The sequence below is a fragment of the Plasmodium coatneyi genome, chromosome 4 (assembly GCF_001680005.1).
Source record: "Plasmodium coatneyi strain Hackeri chromosome 4, complete sequence".
NCBI classification, from domain to species: Eukaryota; Apicomplexa; class Aconoidasida; order Haemosporida; family Plasmodiidae; genus Plasmodium; species Plasmodium coatneyi.
This window is the reverse complement of record NC_033559.1, coordinates 409,302-422,806: the sequence shown is the minus strand read 5'-3', so window position 1 is coordinate 422,806 and position 13,505 is coordinate 409,302. Positions and strand designations below refer to the sequence as shown.

The 13,505-nt window shown below is 40.1% G+C and overlaps 3 protein-coding genes across 3 annotated transcripts; 2 read left to right on the top strand and 1 right to left on the bottom strand.

Moving 5' to 3' along the window:
- Positions 1 to 3,410: 3,410 nt before the first annotated feature.
- PCOAH_00006970 (Eukaryotic translation initiation factor) lies at positions 3,411 to 4,928 on the top strand (the record flags this gene model as incomplete). The annotated part of the gene is made up of 1 exon (XM_020057507.1): positions 3,411 to 4,928. The coding sequence occupies one exon, from the start codon at positions 3,411 to 3,413 to the stop codon at positions 4,926 to 4,928; it is 1,518 nt and encodes a 505-aa protein (XP_019913245.1).
- A 2,033-nt stretch (positions 4,929 to 6,961) lies between these two features.
- On the top strand, positions 6,962 to 11,128 carry PCOAH_00006960 (DNA-directed RNA polymerase subunit beta; the record flags this gene model as incomplete). The annotated part of the gene is made up of 1 exon (XM_020057506.1): positions 6,962 to 11,128. The coding sequence occupies one exon, from the start codon at positions 6,962 to 6,964 to the stop codon at positions 11,126 to 11,128; it is 4,167 nt and encodes a 1,388-aa protein (XP_019913027.1).
- Positions 11,129 to 11,618: 490 nt separating this feature from the next.
- On the bottom strand, positions 11,619 to 13,169 carry PCOAH_00006950 (Tat binding protein 1(TBP-1)-interacting protein; the record flags this gene model as incomplete). Its single annotated transcript, XM_020057505.1, has 1 exon — positions 11,619 to 13,169. The coding sequence occupies one exon, from the start codon at positions 13,167 to 13,169 to the stop codon at positions 11,619 to 11,621; it is 1,551 nt and encodes a 516-aa protein (XP_019913056.1).
- Between the last annotated feature and the right edge of the window lie 336 nt (positions 13,170 to 13,505).

The following is a 13,505-nucleotide window of genomic DNA, read 5'->3' as shown; positions in this document are numbered from 1 at the left end:
AAAAAAAAAAAAAAAAAGAAAGAAAGAGAAGGTGTTCGTTCGCTCCTTGCCCTTTTTTGTGGAGCAAAAAGGACGAGCGTGTTAATCGCATGACACGTACAGCGCCTTGTACAAGAACCATTACACAAGTTGTAACTTAAATTTCGCAACAAAATTTTCGCAATATAATTTTCGCAATATAATTTTCGCAATATAATTTTCGCAATATAATTTTCGCAACATAATTTTCGCGACGTAATTTTCGTAGTTTAAAACGATTAATTGAACATGTACGCCCTCGCAATGTACACCTTTGTGCCTTATTCGTCGTGTACGTACGATGGGATCCATTCATTCATGCATACCTGTAGAAGGGCCATATGCATGTGCACAAAAAAATGCTCATCCGTATATTATGAACTCCTTTCTTCAGTGTCGAATTATTATTTTAAAATTTTAAAACTCTGAAGGTATGAAAAAAAAAAAAAAAAAAAAAAAAGTGCCCATACGGAAATAAAAAAAAAAAAAAGCATTAACAATTTATACATGTAAAAATGTACAAAATGCTTACGTAAACTTATAATTTTGTTATTTTAATAAATGTACACTTTTCATGTACATATTGTAAGAAAAATGTATAAAAGTCATTTTCGAATACTTTAGCGAAAGTTCATAATTGAATGCCCTTCCATCTGAAGCAAAACACAAACATTATATTAAAAAAAAAAAAAAGTATATTTTTTTTTTTTTGGAACAGGAAAGTTTAACTTAAATTCAAGTCAAATAAAGGAGAATTTAAATGTATGTAAAAGTAGAGGGAAGAAAAAAGGTACACGTTGGAGTATCATCATTTGCTTAACTGTACCTTTATTCTCGAACCCTGATTCGTGGGAAACGTTTTTGCGTTGCATTGGGTTTGTACAATATATACCTGTACGTAACATACGTATGCATGTACATGGTGATATGTCGCTATCGGCGTAAGTATATGTATCCACTTAACTGCTTACGATGTGTAATTGAGCATACAAAGCGCCTTCCTTGCGTTGTTATTTATTCCTAAAATAACAGCGTAAAATATATAGGAACACCCCAACACAGCCGCACACAGAGGTATCACCTTTATGTATACCCTCCACACAGTTTAAAAAACTGTCACGATTGCATAAGTATTTGTGTTACACGTGTACATATGTACATACGGATCGTTTATTTTTTCAAAAGCTAACTTGTGTGCATCTTAATTGGGAAAGGGGTTCGCCCAGATATTTAATCCACATAGTTTGCATCCCCGCGATTGCGTCAGCATAGAGCATATTTTCTGTCCTAGAAGAGAGGGCCCTTTTTTTTTTTGCACAGCAGTGAATGTTTTGTGTGCACAGAAGATATAACGCTACGACGTGACACGAAACAAATCCACCCCAACGAACGCAGCATCGCGGCAAACGCATCAGCGGCATGATTAAACTCCACGACAACACGAATTTACATCCTTGTAAAGAAAAGTCAATGAAGACTTCGAATTGTGAAAGTAAATTGGGTTATACAAAATACATTAATTATGCGAATGATAATAACATAAAACAAGAAAAGCATAAGAATCCCTTTAGGCATTCCACAAATGACACATTTAGTACAGCCTCCTCTATATTGTATTGGTAAAATCCACCAAGGCAGAAATATACATGCACAGAATAACGAATACACAACACTTATAGAAGTTTAAAAAAACGTCTATTGTGCAGCCATTTCGAGAATGTTACGTGTTGGAATTTTATCCTCTTAATATCCTTAGTAACGCATTTTAAAGTTTTAGTTTTTTGTACCTTACAAATATTTAACCTTTTGGTGACTCCTTCTGCACCCCTGTAAGTGGGAATCTACATGTGCATTGTAAGTACTTTTGTGTTTACCCCTCCCCCCCTCTTCTGCTTGAACCAATATTTCAATTATGCGTGTCGAGAAAATAAACCCAGAATTGATCATCACTCTTGTTGGCAGTAGAATTGTATCCATGTGTATCAGTTAATAATGAAACCTTATATGGGTGTAAAGGAAGACGTAGAGTCAGAGGCCTAGTGAGTACGCACCAGCTTCATTTGTGTTTGCGTGAAGTTGCCTTTCTTTTTTGTGTGCCCACCTGTTAACAACACATGTGTGGTTTTACTCCCGTTTGAAGTCTCCATTTTTCACAGCGTTTGCACAGAGAAGTAAGATGCATGAATTTCTTTTACCAAATAGTGCGAAGCAAATATTTTATAAAAAGCTACACAAATTGAGCACTTATGAGTAGTGATGAATGAACAGTGATTCGAAGGCACGCTGCATCAGGCTAGGCAACACACCAGACTCGTCTCAGGAGCAGAGCGGTTTTAACGGCTCGAATAGAATGGGTCAACCGTTTGGCCGTTTTCGGAAAAATTTTTCGCATAGGGAAAGTAGCTTCATCTAGAATAGAGGAACAACGGAAGATTCACCTGAACACACAATGATATAGGGGAAAAAAAATACTGTTTCGTCTGAACAACAGCAAAGGACCCATTTAGCAGTCCTACACAGGCACCATCTGTACGTACATGTTCGTGAACACACGGGATCCAGAGTGGAAAAACCCAATACGCATATTTCTTTTATATGCGAAATGTTGTAATACCTTATGTGCCTTATGCACCACGCGGATAGAGCAAATCTCATATTAGCAATTAGCTGAGTTGTCGGCGTGCACGTATGTTTAGTCTTTGTTTATTTGCCCAGGGAGAAGCAAAAATGCCCATTTATGAAGTTGGCAGGTCCCCATTTTAGCTACCTCACTCAGTATAGTATATAGCACACAATTCCTATTATGTATACTTGTGTTACGCATAAAAGCGTATCCCATATATTCCTGTATAGTGTGCCCCTTTTTTTTAATGTTATTGTTTTGTTGTACGCCCCGTTGGAGTTTATTTATCGGAGAGTTGTATGTGTGTTTGTGTGATGTTTAGTCGTTACGCGCATGTAAATAAGCGTGCACAGCACACCTTGTTTAGTGACATGCATTTTATGCATCAAACGTGAGCACCACTAGGAGGTACGCCATTTTGGTGAAGTGAATAAACGTGCATATGTGCATTTATATTTATATTTGTATGTGTGTGTGTGTATATATATACAGCTTTGTCCATTCGTTAATTTCCCTCCCCCGTGCCTTGTTGTATGTGTTAGTTTCTACCCAAGGGATACTCTCCTTGTGTACATTCGTTCGGTGAGGGGGTTAAATCAGTTTATTATCCACTTGGGAGCGCATCAAAAAAATAAGAAAAGGGAAGAATTTAATCAGGGCCAGAGAGACGTTACCAAACTGATCAGTCTGCATACACCTTATTGGAGTATATAAGTGTATAGGCACCGAAGAAGCTGTAATTATTTTAGTGCAACACGTGTTTGTAACCATGTCGTACATTAACATTCCGCGGGATCGAAACGATCCAAACTACCGGTACAAGATGCCCAGGCTGATATCCAAAATTGAGGGAAGAGGAAATGGCATCAGGACGAACATTGCAAACATGGGGGAAATCGCCAGATCGCTGAAAAGGCCGCCCATGTATCCGACGAAATTTTTTGGATGCGAATTAGGAACGATGGTAAAATTTGAAGAGAATGAAGAAAAGGCAATTGTAAATGGTGCTCATAAGGAAAACGATTTAGTAAACATTTTAGACAAGTTCATCGAAATGTATGTTCTGTGCCCCCACTGTTTGTTACCCGAAACGGATATCATCGTTAAGAAGGGGTTCCTAATATGTAAGTGCAACGCATGTGGAAATATTGGGGAGCTAAATAATTCTCACAAAATTGCCACCTACATGATTAAGAACCCCCCCCAGATAAGCACGCTTGGAAGTAAAAAGAAAAAAACGAAAGATAAAAAGGTGGAAAAAAATGGCAAGGGAAAGAGTGAAAAGGGATTAGCAGAAAAAGGGGATAAGAACGAAGAAACGAGAAATGGAATTCCACCCTCCGGAGGAGACTACGATAGTTCCGACGGGTTAGACACAGATAAAAGTAATCCAACAAATAATGAAAACGCTAAGAAGGATAAAAAATCAAAAAAAAAAGATAAAAAGAAAAACAAAACGGAAGACAATTTTGTATTAGAGAAGGAATCTCTCCATTTTGACAGTGTAGAAATTAAGGAAGTTATCGAAAGATTGAGGACCCTATTTGTTACCTTCCCAAATATCAGTGAAAACGACTTTTGCGAGGAACTTCGTGTGCTGCAGGTGTCTCAGAGTTTTGATTCCAAGTGTAGAATTTTTATTTGTCTCTCTGCATTATTTGACAATCAGATAACCAAGGAATTATTACAAAAGTATATCAAGTACATAAAGAAGGTCAATGACACGTCGGTTACCGTTACGGATATTTTTCTCGCCCTGGAATACTACGTTAATAAGGTCGCTGAGAATGCACTTATTATTTACCCTTATATTTTGCAAGTACTATACAACAATGATATCTTCGAAAGCAAGGACATCATTAAATGGTATGATGCTGGCAGTTCTGCCACGGCCTTGTTTGAGAAGAACAACTGTGATAGTATTGATGAGAAAAATAAGTACTACCTGGAATGCTACAATAAATGCAAATGCATGGCGAAGCATTTCGTCAGTTGGTTGAAGGAAAACGAATCTGATGATGACGAATCGGAGGAGGAAGATAGCCAAGTTAGTAACCACGTGAATAGCAACTTAACCAGCTACAAAGTGAAGTCTTTGCGAAATAATGACGACAAAATGAGGGAAACCCAAAACGGGGGTAGTACAAATAACGCAATCGCCAACGATAACGATAAGGTGTTTGAAGACTCCAAGAGTGAAAAGTACGAGGAAGAAATATTTTTGGATGCCAAAGATGGTATGAATTACACGGGCGACGAGGAGGAAATCGACATCGATGCGATTTGAATGGAATATCTAGGGGAGGCGTCTTTTACCCCATTTCGTGGTGTTTTTTTTTTTTTTTTAATTTAACCAATTAATCAAGTGACGGTGCAAGCCCGCCTCCTGTTTGACGCACGCACGGCGATGTGCCCTGTGCTGCGTGTTTAATCGTATAATCGCATTTTACCACGGTACGCCAGCTGGCACAACTTTTCGTGTGGGCGTTATTCCAAATGTATGGTAACCGCCTGGCCCACTTGGCAGTTTTTCCCTTTTTTCCAGTCTGTGCATAAGGGGATGTGTGCCTGTCCACGCATCCCACCCCCTGTAGTGTTATCACCCCGCTGTGTCATCACCAAGCCACGCCAGCGGTGCCCCCTTTTTTAATTGTATAAAACTGTTGCGAATAATCTTTCTAAGACGTTATATTTTTCGCGCCACTGAATAGTTCAGCGACGATCAAAATGGGTTCCGACTGGGTATAATTCCCCCGGGAGGAGAGGAAAAAAAAAAAAAAAAAAATGTGCCACCGATGGGTTAATCGATGGAAAGCCCTTTTGTGTGTTCCACCTTGCATGTCCAGCAGGACAAACGTTAAACATTTTCTCTTTCAAATTTTTGTAACACGTTGCGAAAAATTCGATCTGTGCATATTTCACTCGACGGCGCCACGATGATGAGTGAAGAATGGCATATAGGTTAGGTGTACATCCACTTGTGCGTTGCTATGTGGGGGGTGTGTATGAGCCCTCTTTGCCTGACATGGCAGTTTTTCGCTGCGGGATTTTCACACTGTCAGACACGTTTGGGGTAAATTTAGTACCACAGCGCTGTCTCCGCGGATGATCCGTGCGAGTGTATGTAAGGGTTTATATGTGTATGTGGGGACCTGATTATACATAACAAAAGTGGCTATACTTTTCACCACCTACGTGAACAACACTGGGATAATTACTCACCCAACGTCCATCACACGAGTCCAAATATTTTTCTGCTTCATTTGTAAAGCTCATAGTGAGGTTATTTTTATTTTTTCTCAAAAGAGGTAAACAAAATGGTGCAGGAGAAATGGGTGCTCGCTTTGGAAAGGGAGAAAAAAAAAGGAAAAACATTCCAAAGTTTATTCGTCCTGGAAAAGAGGTAAACCATTTGGGGCGAAATTCATAAGGACAGAAGTAGCGATCACCGATAATTTCATAGCAGGTGACACGAACGCATGTGTTCTTCTCCCTATACATTCGTGTTAGGTTCACATGGTTGCGAAAGGGTCTCATATTATCAACATCAAAAACCGGGTGGCTCTCGCACCAGCGCAAACCGCAAAAGAAGAATTGTATTATATGTGCTAACATAGGGCTAATTACAGCGTGGGCAAAAAAATAGCGCCAACTCATTTTAAAGCACAGATGGAATGAAGCAGGAAAAAAAAAAAAAAAAAAAAAAAAATCGAAAAGTTCTGGCAGATGAAAGTTCATTGCGGAACCTGCTCCACAAGCCATACCACCACGCATACGTGTAAATTATGTACATATATTTATGCACGTTGGTATGCATGTTCGAATGGTCCTTTTTTTTTCTAACCAACTTAGCCATTTTGTTAAGAAGAAAATAGAGATAAAACGGTTATCAGTTATGGCCTGCTGGTCGTAGGAGCCAACGTGTCAATTTTATGCAAGCCGGGATCATTTCTGCGGAACTTCCCACTTCGGCTAGTTCAAACGAAGCAAGGGAGAAAAACATGTAACCAGAGGGGGATATGAAAACCGGAGAAGATTGTCAAAGCATGGCTTTTTAAAAAAGATAAGTAAAATTCTACTTCTAATAAAATATGCGAAATGGTTAACCCGAACCGCCGCAATCCTACTTGTATGCGAACAGATGTTAGCGAATTTTAGCGAATGGTACGAAAGGCGCACAGTTAAGTAGCCGTAGGGGTGTATACCTGTGTATCTGTTACGCAGGTGTCGGTGCACCAAGCGAGTTAACATCATTTTCTGCGCCGTAGTGATTATCTGCTTTATATGAATTTTCCAAACTGAAGCTCGCAAACCACCACCATGAAGGGGGTCATACGAATTAAGGCAAAAAAGAGAAAAGGAAAAACGGAGGAGGACAATGAAGACAACGTCGAGGTGAACGACGAGATGGAGAGCAAGCAGGAAGATGCGAAAGGAATAATCAAGGGTGCCAAAGAAGACCCGCTTATTTATGGACAAAAGGACGAAAGAGGGAAGGAGGAAAAGTTTAAAATAAAGATCAACGAATCGGACGATGAGATGAGCAGCATCGCCTTTTCAGGTGACGTAAATGAGTATAAAAATGTAGGTGAAGGGACCCTTAGGGGGAGTGCTTCCCAGCAGAAGAATGTAAAAAAGCAGGATAACATCGGTGAGGGGTACTCCCCGGGGTTGGCGCAACGCAGCGACCAGGTCGAAGCGATTAACCAACGGTTCGTCCAATTTAGGGAGGATAAACCAAACGGTAAGACACATGAAGGGGTAAAGATCGAACCAATGGATGGAATCCCCATCTGTTCTGATCCCCCTAGGTCTATCCCCAATAGGGGGAAAAACAGAGCAGAAGACAACTTCTCCGAACTTGTCGTAAAAAGTAGGGCACATAATAAAAAGATCTATGAAGAATCGAAGGATATAAAAAATGTGACCGAAAAATGGAAGCTGTTGCCAGCGTACTTAAAGGTGAAGGGATTGGTTAAACAGCACATCGAGTCGTACAACTATTTCATCAGGCATGAGATAAAGACAATAATGAATGCAACAACAAATAAAATTTTAAAATCCGATATAGATGAGCATTTCTATGTGGAGTTTTTAGATATATTTGTAGGGAGACCTTTGGTTGAAGAAAATATGATAGAAACAAATTTGACTCCACAGATATGTCGACAAAGAGACTTAACCTATTCGGCTCCCATCTATGTAGATGTAGAATACGTAAAAGGTAGCAACATAATTAGAAAGAATAACGTGGAGATAGGGAGATTGCCTGTCATGTTAAGAAGTGACATATGTATTCTAAACAATAAGAGTGAAGAGGAACTGATGAAATTGGGTGAGTGTCCCTACGACCCTGGGGGGTACTTCATCGTTAAAGGGACGGAAAGGGTTCTTCTAATGCAGGAGCAGCTGTCAAAAAATAGAATCATTGTAGAGATGGACATAAAACATAATATCTGTGCAACGATCACATCTACAACAGCAGAGTCTAAGAGTAGATGTGCCATTGTTTATAAGAACAACAAATTGTACCTAAAGCATAATTCCTTCATTGAAGATATTGGCGTGTGTATTATCCTTAGAGCCATGGGGTATGAAACCGACCAGGAAATATTTCAAATGATAGGTTCGCACAGGAATTACCTGAACGGGATTCTACTATCCCTGTATGAGCTGTACAGTGAGAATATAAGGACAAATTTAGATGCACTGCTCTACATAGGGAAGAAGATTAGGCCGAGATTGCTAGCCAAGGGGTTCTTCAGTTCCATGAAGGAAAAGCAAGTAAAAAATGAAAAGGACATTATCGAAGAAGGGTTGGATTTTCTGAGCAGAGTTCTTCTATCCCACATTCAGCAGAAGAACAAGTACGATTTTAGAAACAAAGCTAGATGCATCTGTCTGATGATTAGACGGGTTCTAGATAGCGCAAATAATAAAAACGAATTAGATGATAAGGACTACTATGGTAATAAGAGGTTGGAGCTAGCTGGGCAGCTAATATCCCTTCTTTTTGAAGATTTATACAAACGTTTTTACTTCACCCTGAAGAAGCAGATAGATCAGACGCTCAGCAAGTATATGCAAAGTAATTATACGTCCAAGTTAAAGTACAGCGGAAATATAAATGAAACCTACCCTGATGTGTTTAGGAGTCTACCAAAGGATATCATTACGAGGGGGATGCAAGCAGCAATTTCGACGGGAAACTGGAACATTAAAAGATTTAAAATGGAGAAAAGTGGAGTATCTCAGGTATTGTCCCGTTTATCCTTCATTGCATGTATTGGTATGATGACCAGACTGAATTCGCAATTCGAAAAAGGTAGAAAGGTTAGTGGGCCAAGGGCATTGCAACCATCGCAGTGGGGAGTTCTATGCCCCTGTGATACTCCAGAAGGGGAATCCTGTGGATTAGTGAAAAATTTAGCCCTCATGACACATGTCACAAATGATAACGAAAATAATGAACACCTAATTGAAATATTATACACCCTGGGGGTGGAAGACAGTGACAGTCTAACAGGAGAGGAAATGTACAAGGAGGGAATTTTTTTTGTAATTTTTAATGGGATACTTCTAGGTGTGCATAAGAAGCCACGCGTATTTATGAGACGAATTAGGTGCTTAAGAAGGTATGGCAAAATTGGGCAGTTCGTTTCTATATACGACAATTTTTTGCATAACGCTATTTACATTTCGACTGACGGTGGGAGGTTGTGCAGGCCGCTAATAATTGTGGAAAATGGAAAATCAAAGCTGACTCAGGAGCATATTTTGTCACTAGAAAAAGGAACCATTAACTTTTTCGATTTACTTAAAAGTTCCGTCATCGAGTGGATAGACGTGAATGAACAGAACAATCTTCTTATCGCGCTGAACGAGTCAGACATTTCTGTAAATACGACTCATCTGGAAATAGACCCCCTGACCATATTGGGGGTGGTAGCTGGACTCATTCCTTATCCGAATCATAATCAGAGTCCCCGTAATACCTACCAATGTGCAATGGGTAAGCAGGCCATTGGAGCCATTGGATATAATCAGTTCGTTCGGTGTGATACTTTACTGTATCTGCTCGTTTACCCCCAGAAACCGCTAGTAAAATCCAAGACGATTGAATTTATTAACTTTGAAAAATTGCCTGCTGGACAGAATGCCATCGTGGCCGTTATGAGTTTCGGCGGGTACGACATTGAGGACGCCATTGTCATGAACAAGTCCTCGATCGATAGGGGCTTCGGAAGGTGCATGTCTCTGAGGAAGCATGCCGTGGAGTTGAAGAAGTACTTTAACGGGTCCAACGATTTGGTGTTGCCCTCCCCCCTGGCGATCAGCAAACTGCAGCAGCGGCAGGACAAACAACGGCAGGAAAAGCAGCTTCAGGAGAAGCAACATGCCGTACCGAAGCAACGCCAAGTGAAGGAAGAAGGAGACCACGCAGAAAACGGCGCAGTCACCAACGTGGAGGAGCCGAAAAAATTCCACAACAAGGAAATTAAAAAATATCACTCTTTGGACGTAGACGGAGTAGTCTCCATTGGCTATCTACTAAAAGAAGGACAAGTGTACATAAATAAATATTCACCAAAAAACGTTAAAGATCACGTGAAGGATATCAGCAAAATCGACTTAAACGATTTAAAGGCGAATGAGGTTAAATACAAAAGTGTGTACCCATCTTATATTGACAAAATTATTTTTACAGAAAACGCAGAAGGGTTAAAAATTTACAAAATTATTATGCGCCAAACAAGACTACCCGAATTGGGGGATAAATTTAGCTCAAGGCATGGCCAAAAGGGAGTCGTCGGTTTGCTAGTTAATCAGGAAGATATGCCATTTACTGAATCTGGTATATGCCCTGATTTAATTATGAACCCACATGGATTTCCATCCCGTATGACAGTGGGGAAGTTACTCGAACTTGTTGCCTCCAAATCAGCAGTGCTAGATGGAGAATTAAAATATGGATCCATTTTTAGTGGCACCCCCTTTGAGGAGATGGCATCCATTTTGTTTAAATATGGCTTCAACTGTTCTAGTAAAGAATTGCTGTACTCTGGGTTAACGGGGGAACCGCTAGAAACGTATATCTTTATGGGACCCATTTATTATCAGAAGTTAAAGCACATGGTACAGGATAAAATCCATGCCAGGGCTAGAGGACCAAGACAGTTGTTAACTAGACAACCAACTGAAGGGAGGTCCAAAGAAGGAGGATTACGGTTAGGTGAAATGGAAAGAGATTGCCTCATAGCATATGGTGTTAGTAATTTGTTACTTGAACGATTAATGTTAAGTAGTGATGTGTGTGATGTGTACATTTGTGAAGATTGTGGAATGATGGGTTACGACACTTACTGCACCTTCTGTCAGAAGTGTGACAAAAATGCTCTTGTTAAAATGCCCTATGCGTGCAAATTGCTCTTCCAGGAGCTGCAGACAATGAATGTCTTTCCCAAAATTGTGGTGAAAGAGACCTAATTTGGGCTACCCCCTATCCCCCGGCGTGGGTATAGCAGTGCAATGCTAATTAGCTAACCATCGAGCTATTTTTTTTTTTTTTTTTTTTTTTTTTTTTTTTTTTTGTACTTCACTATGGCGTCCTTTTTCGCTGCGTTGTATATACGCCTTCCTGCGCGGTCAAAAGAGGAAAGTGAATACCGAACTGGTGTGCAAGTGGAAAAGACCCCAAAGGTGGATCCACCTTTCACGCGTATGGCCAAATGGATATCCGTTCAGTTGGCATTTGTCTCATTTTAAACGCATTCTTAACTTCTCCTTCCTCCATCTGCAATGATGGAATTTTTTTTTTTTTTTTTTTTTCCTCCCCCGTGTCAATTCGCTTTAAGACTTAATCAGTGCTCCTCGTCAAAGTGTACATACGTTACAAACGCATGTGAACTTTGGGTGCTTTCCCCTTTTGTAAAAAAAATTAATTTCCTGTGTGTGGCGATTTTGCCGCATTATCACCCTAGGAGTACAAGCTGAGCGGGACCACGTCCTCGTCGACGTCGATGCCCAAGTGGAAGATGACGCCCTTGGTGTCCTTATCCGTTACAGTGGCAACGCACTTAATTATTTCCACGCAGAGGTTTTTCCTCTTAAGCCACATAGCGTGTAAGTAGCCATGTTTCTTTTTAATCAGGTCAATTTCGTCTGCAGTTAGCTTGCATGCTTTGTTTGCCTCTTGGTACATTTTTATTTCTTCCTCCACTAGGTGAAATTCCTTTTTGTATTTATCCACATTTTCTACTAGCTCTAAATCTTGAGTGACCTTTTTTTTTATTTTAGCAAAATGGTTAAAATTATTTTTGGCTACTTCGGTTTGCTCTCTCATCCCTTCAATGTCCTTTTTTAATTTTTCCATTTCCTGCATATTTAGGCTTTTAAATTCCCTTTGATTGACCAGATATACTTTGGCTTTCCCATACTCCTTACATTGGAGTTTTTTTTCTGTACTCAATTCGTCCATTAATTTTTGGACAACGTTTTTGCTGATGGTGCCGTGTAGGTTGTCGTACACATTAATAACTGAGTAGGGTCTATTCGTTTGCTTCATATATTTGTAAATTTTTTCTTTTGTTTCTTCTTCGCTGAGGGTAATTTTTGCTCCTTTTGGTTTATTTGCCGCGTCGCTTTTGCAGGCAGTTTTTTGGCTTTTTTTTTCGATCAAGGTGGTTGTCTCGGGGGGGGCCTTACCTTCTTCATTGATCGTGTCAGGCTGTGAAGTGACTGCTTGTCCGTCCTTTTTTTCGCACTGACTGCTCGTTTCGTTTTGCCCGTCCACTTCGCCTTTTTTGCTTATTTTCCTCTTTTTATTTGCATTTGTTTTCACTCCATTGGCATTTTCGGAATCCACGTGGGGGTCCTCACACTTTTTACCTGATTCACTCTCCAATATTTGGTGATCTGGTGAGATGATTGCGGCTTCTTTTTCTCCACTACTTTGCGCTAAGTCTTTCCCTATGGTGGGTTGTTCCTTAGTGGGGGGTACTTCGTATGCAGTCTCCCCTTTCGTCTTTTTTTCTTCCTCATGCATCTCTTTTTTCAACCCCTTTTTGCTGTCTTCCCCAGTGGTCGGTTTATTCCTTTTTTTGTTATTACTGCTTTGTTTTTCACTCTCTATATTTATATCACCCGAGGAAGGGGCACCCTTTTTGATGATCGTTTTCCCTTTTTGTGGCTTCTTCCTATTGCTTTCCTTTTTGGGGTATTCCACCTTTTTCCCTGAGGGGCGAACCTGCATAGGTGCACACACGGAGGACGGGCTGGCGCTTATCATTTTAGCCCCTTCAAAATTGTTATCTGTAGTTTGATGACCATCGGAAGGTTTGTTTCGATCTTCCTGTTGAGTTACCTTTTCATGGGAGCCTTCTATGGCTTCCCCTTTCTGCTTGTCTTTACCACCCCCATTTTGGAGGGCAATTTTTGGGGAGTCCGAATTCCCATGGGTAGTAATACCCCCGCCCTTTGCCGTTTGGACTTTCTTTTTATTTCCCCCTTTACTTTTGTTGTTCTTCATTTTGGCATACACGGTAATGTATACACAATAGAATGGACAACAAAGACGAGGAAACAAAAATATATCTCTCCAAACTTTTTCATCGTGGTGATGTCCAAACGAATTCACGCTGGGGAAGCTTCTCCTTCAGTATTGTTCAGAAAAGGTTCATATATGCAAATATGTATACCTGTTTGTATGTAATGGCTTGTTCTTCCCATGTGGGAGGGAAAAAAAAAAAAAAAAAGTGTTGTACGTACACTCGGGTTTCCCCTTTCAAATTTGTTCAGTTGGAGGAACGAAAAAAAAAAAAAAAAAAAAAAACATAACAAAGTAACAACGTTGCTTCTCTTCAAC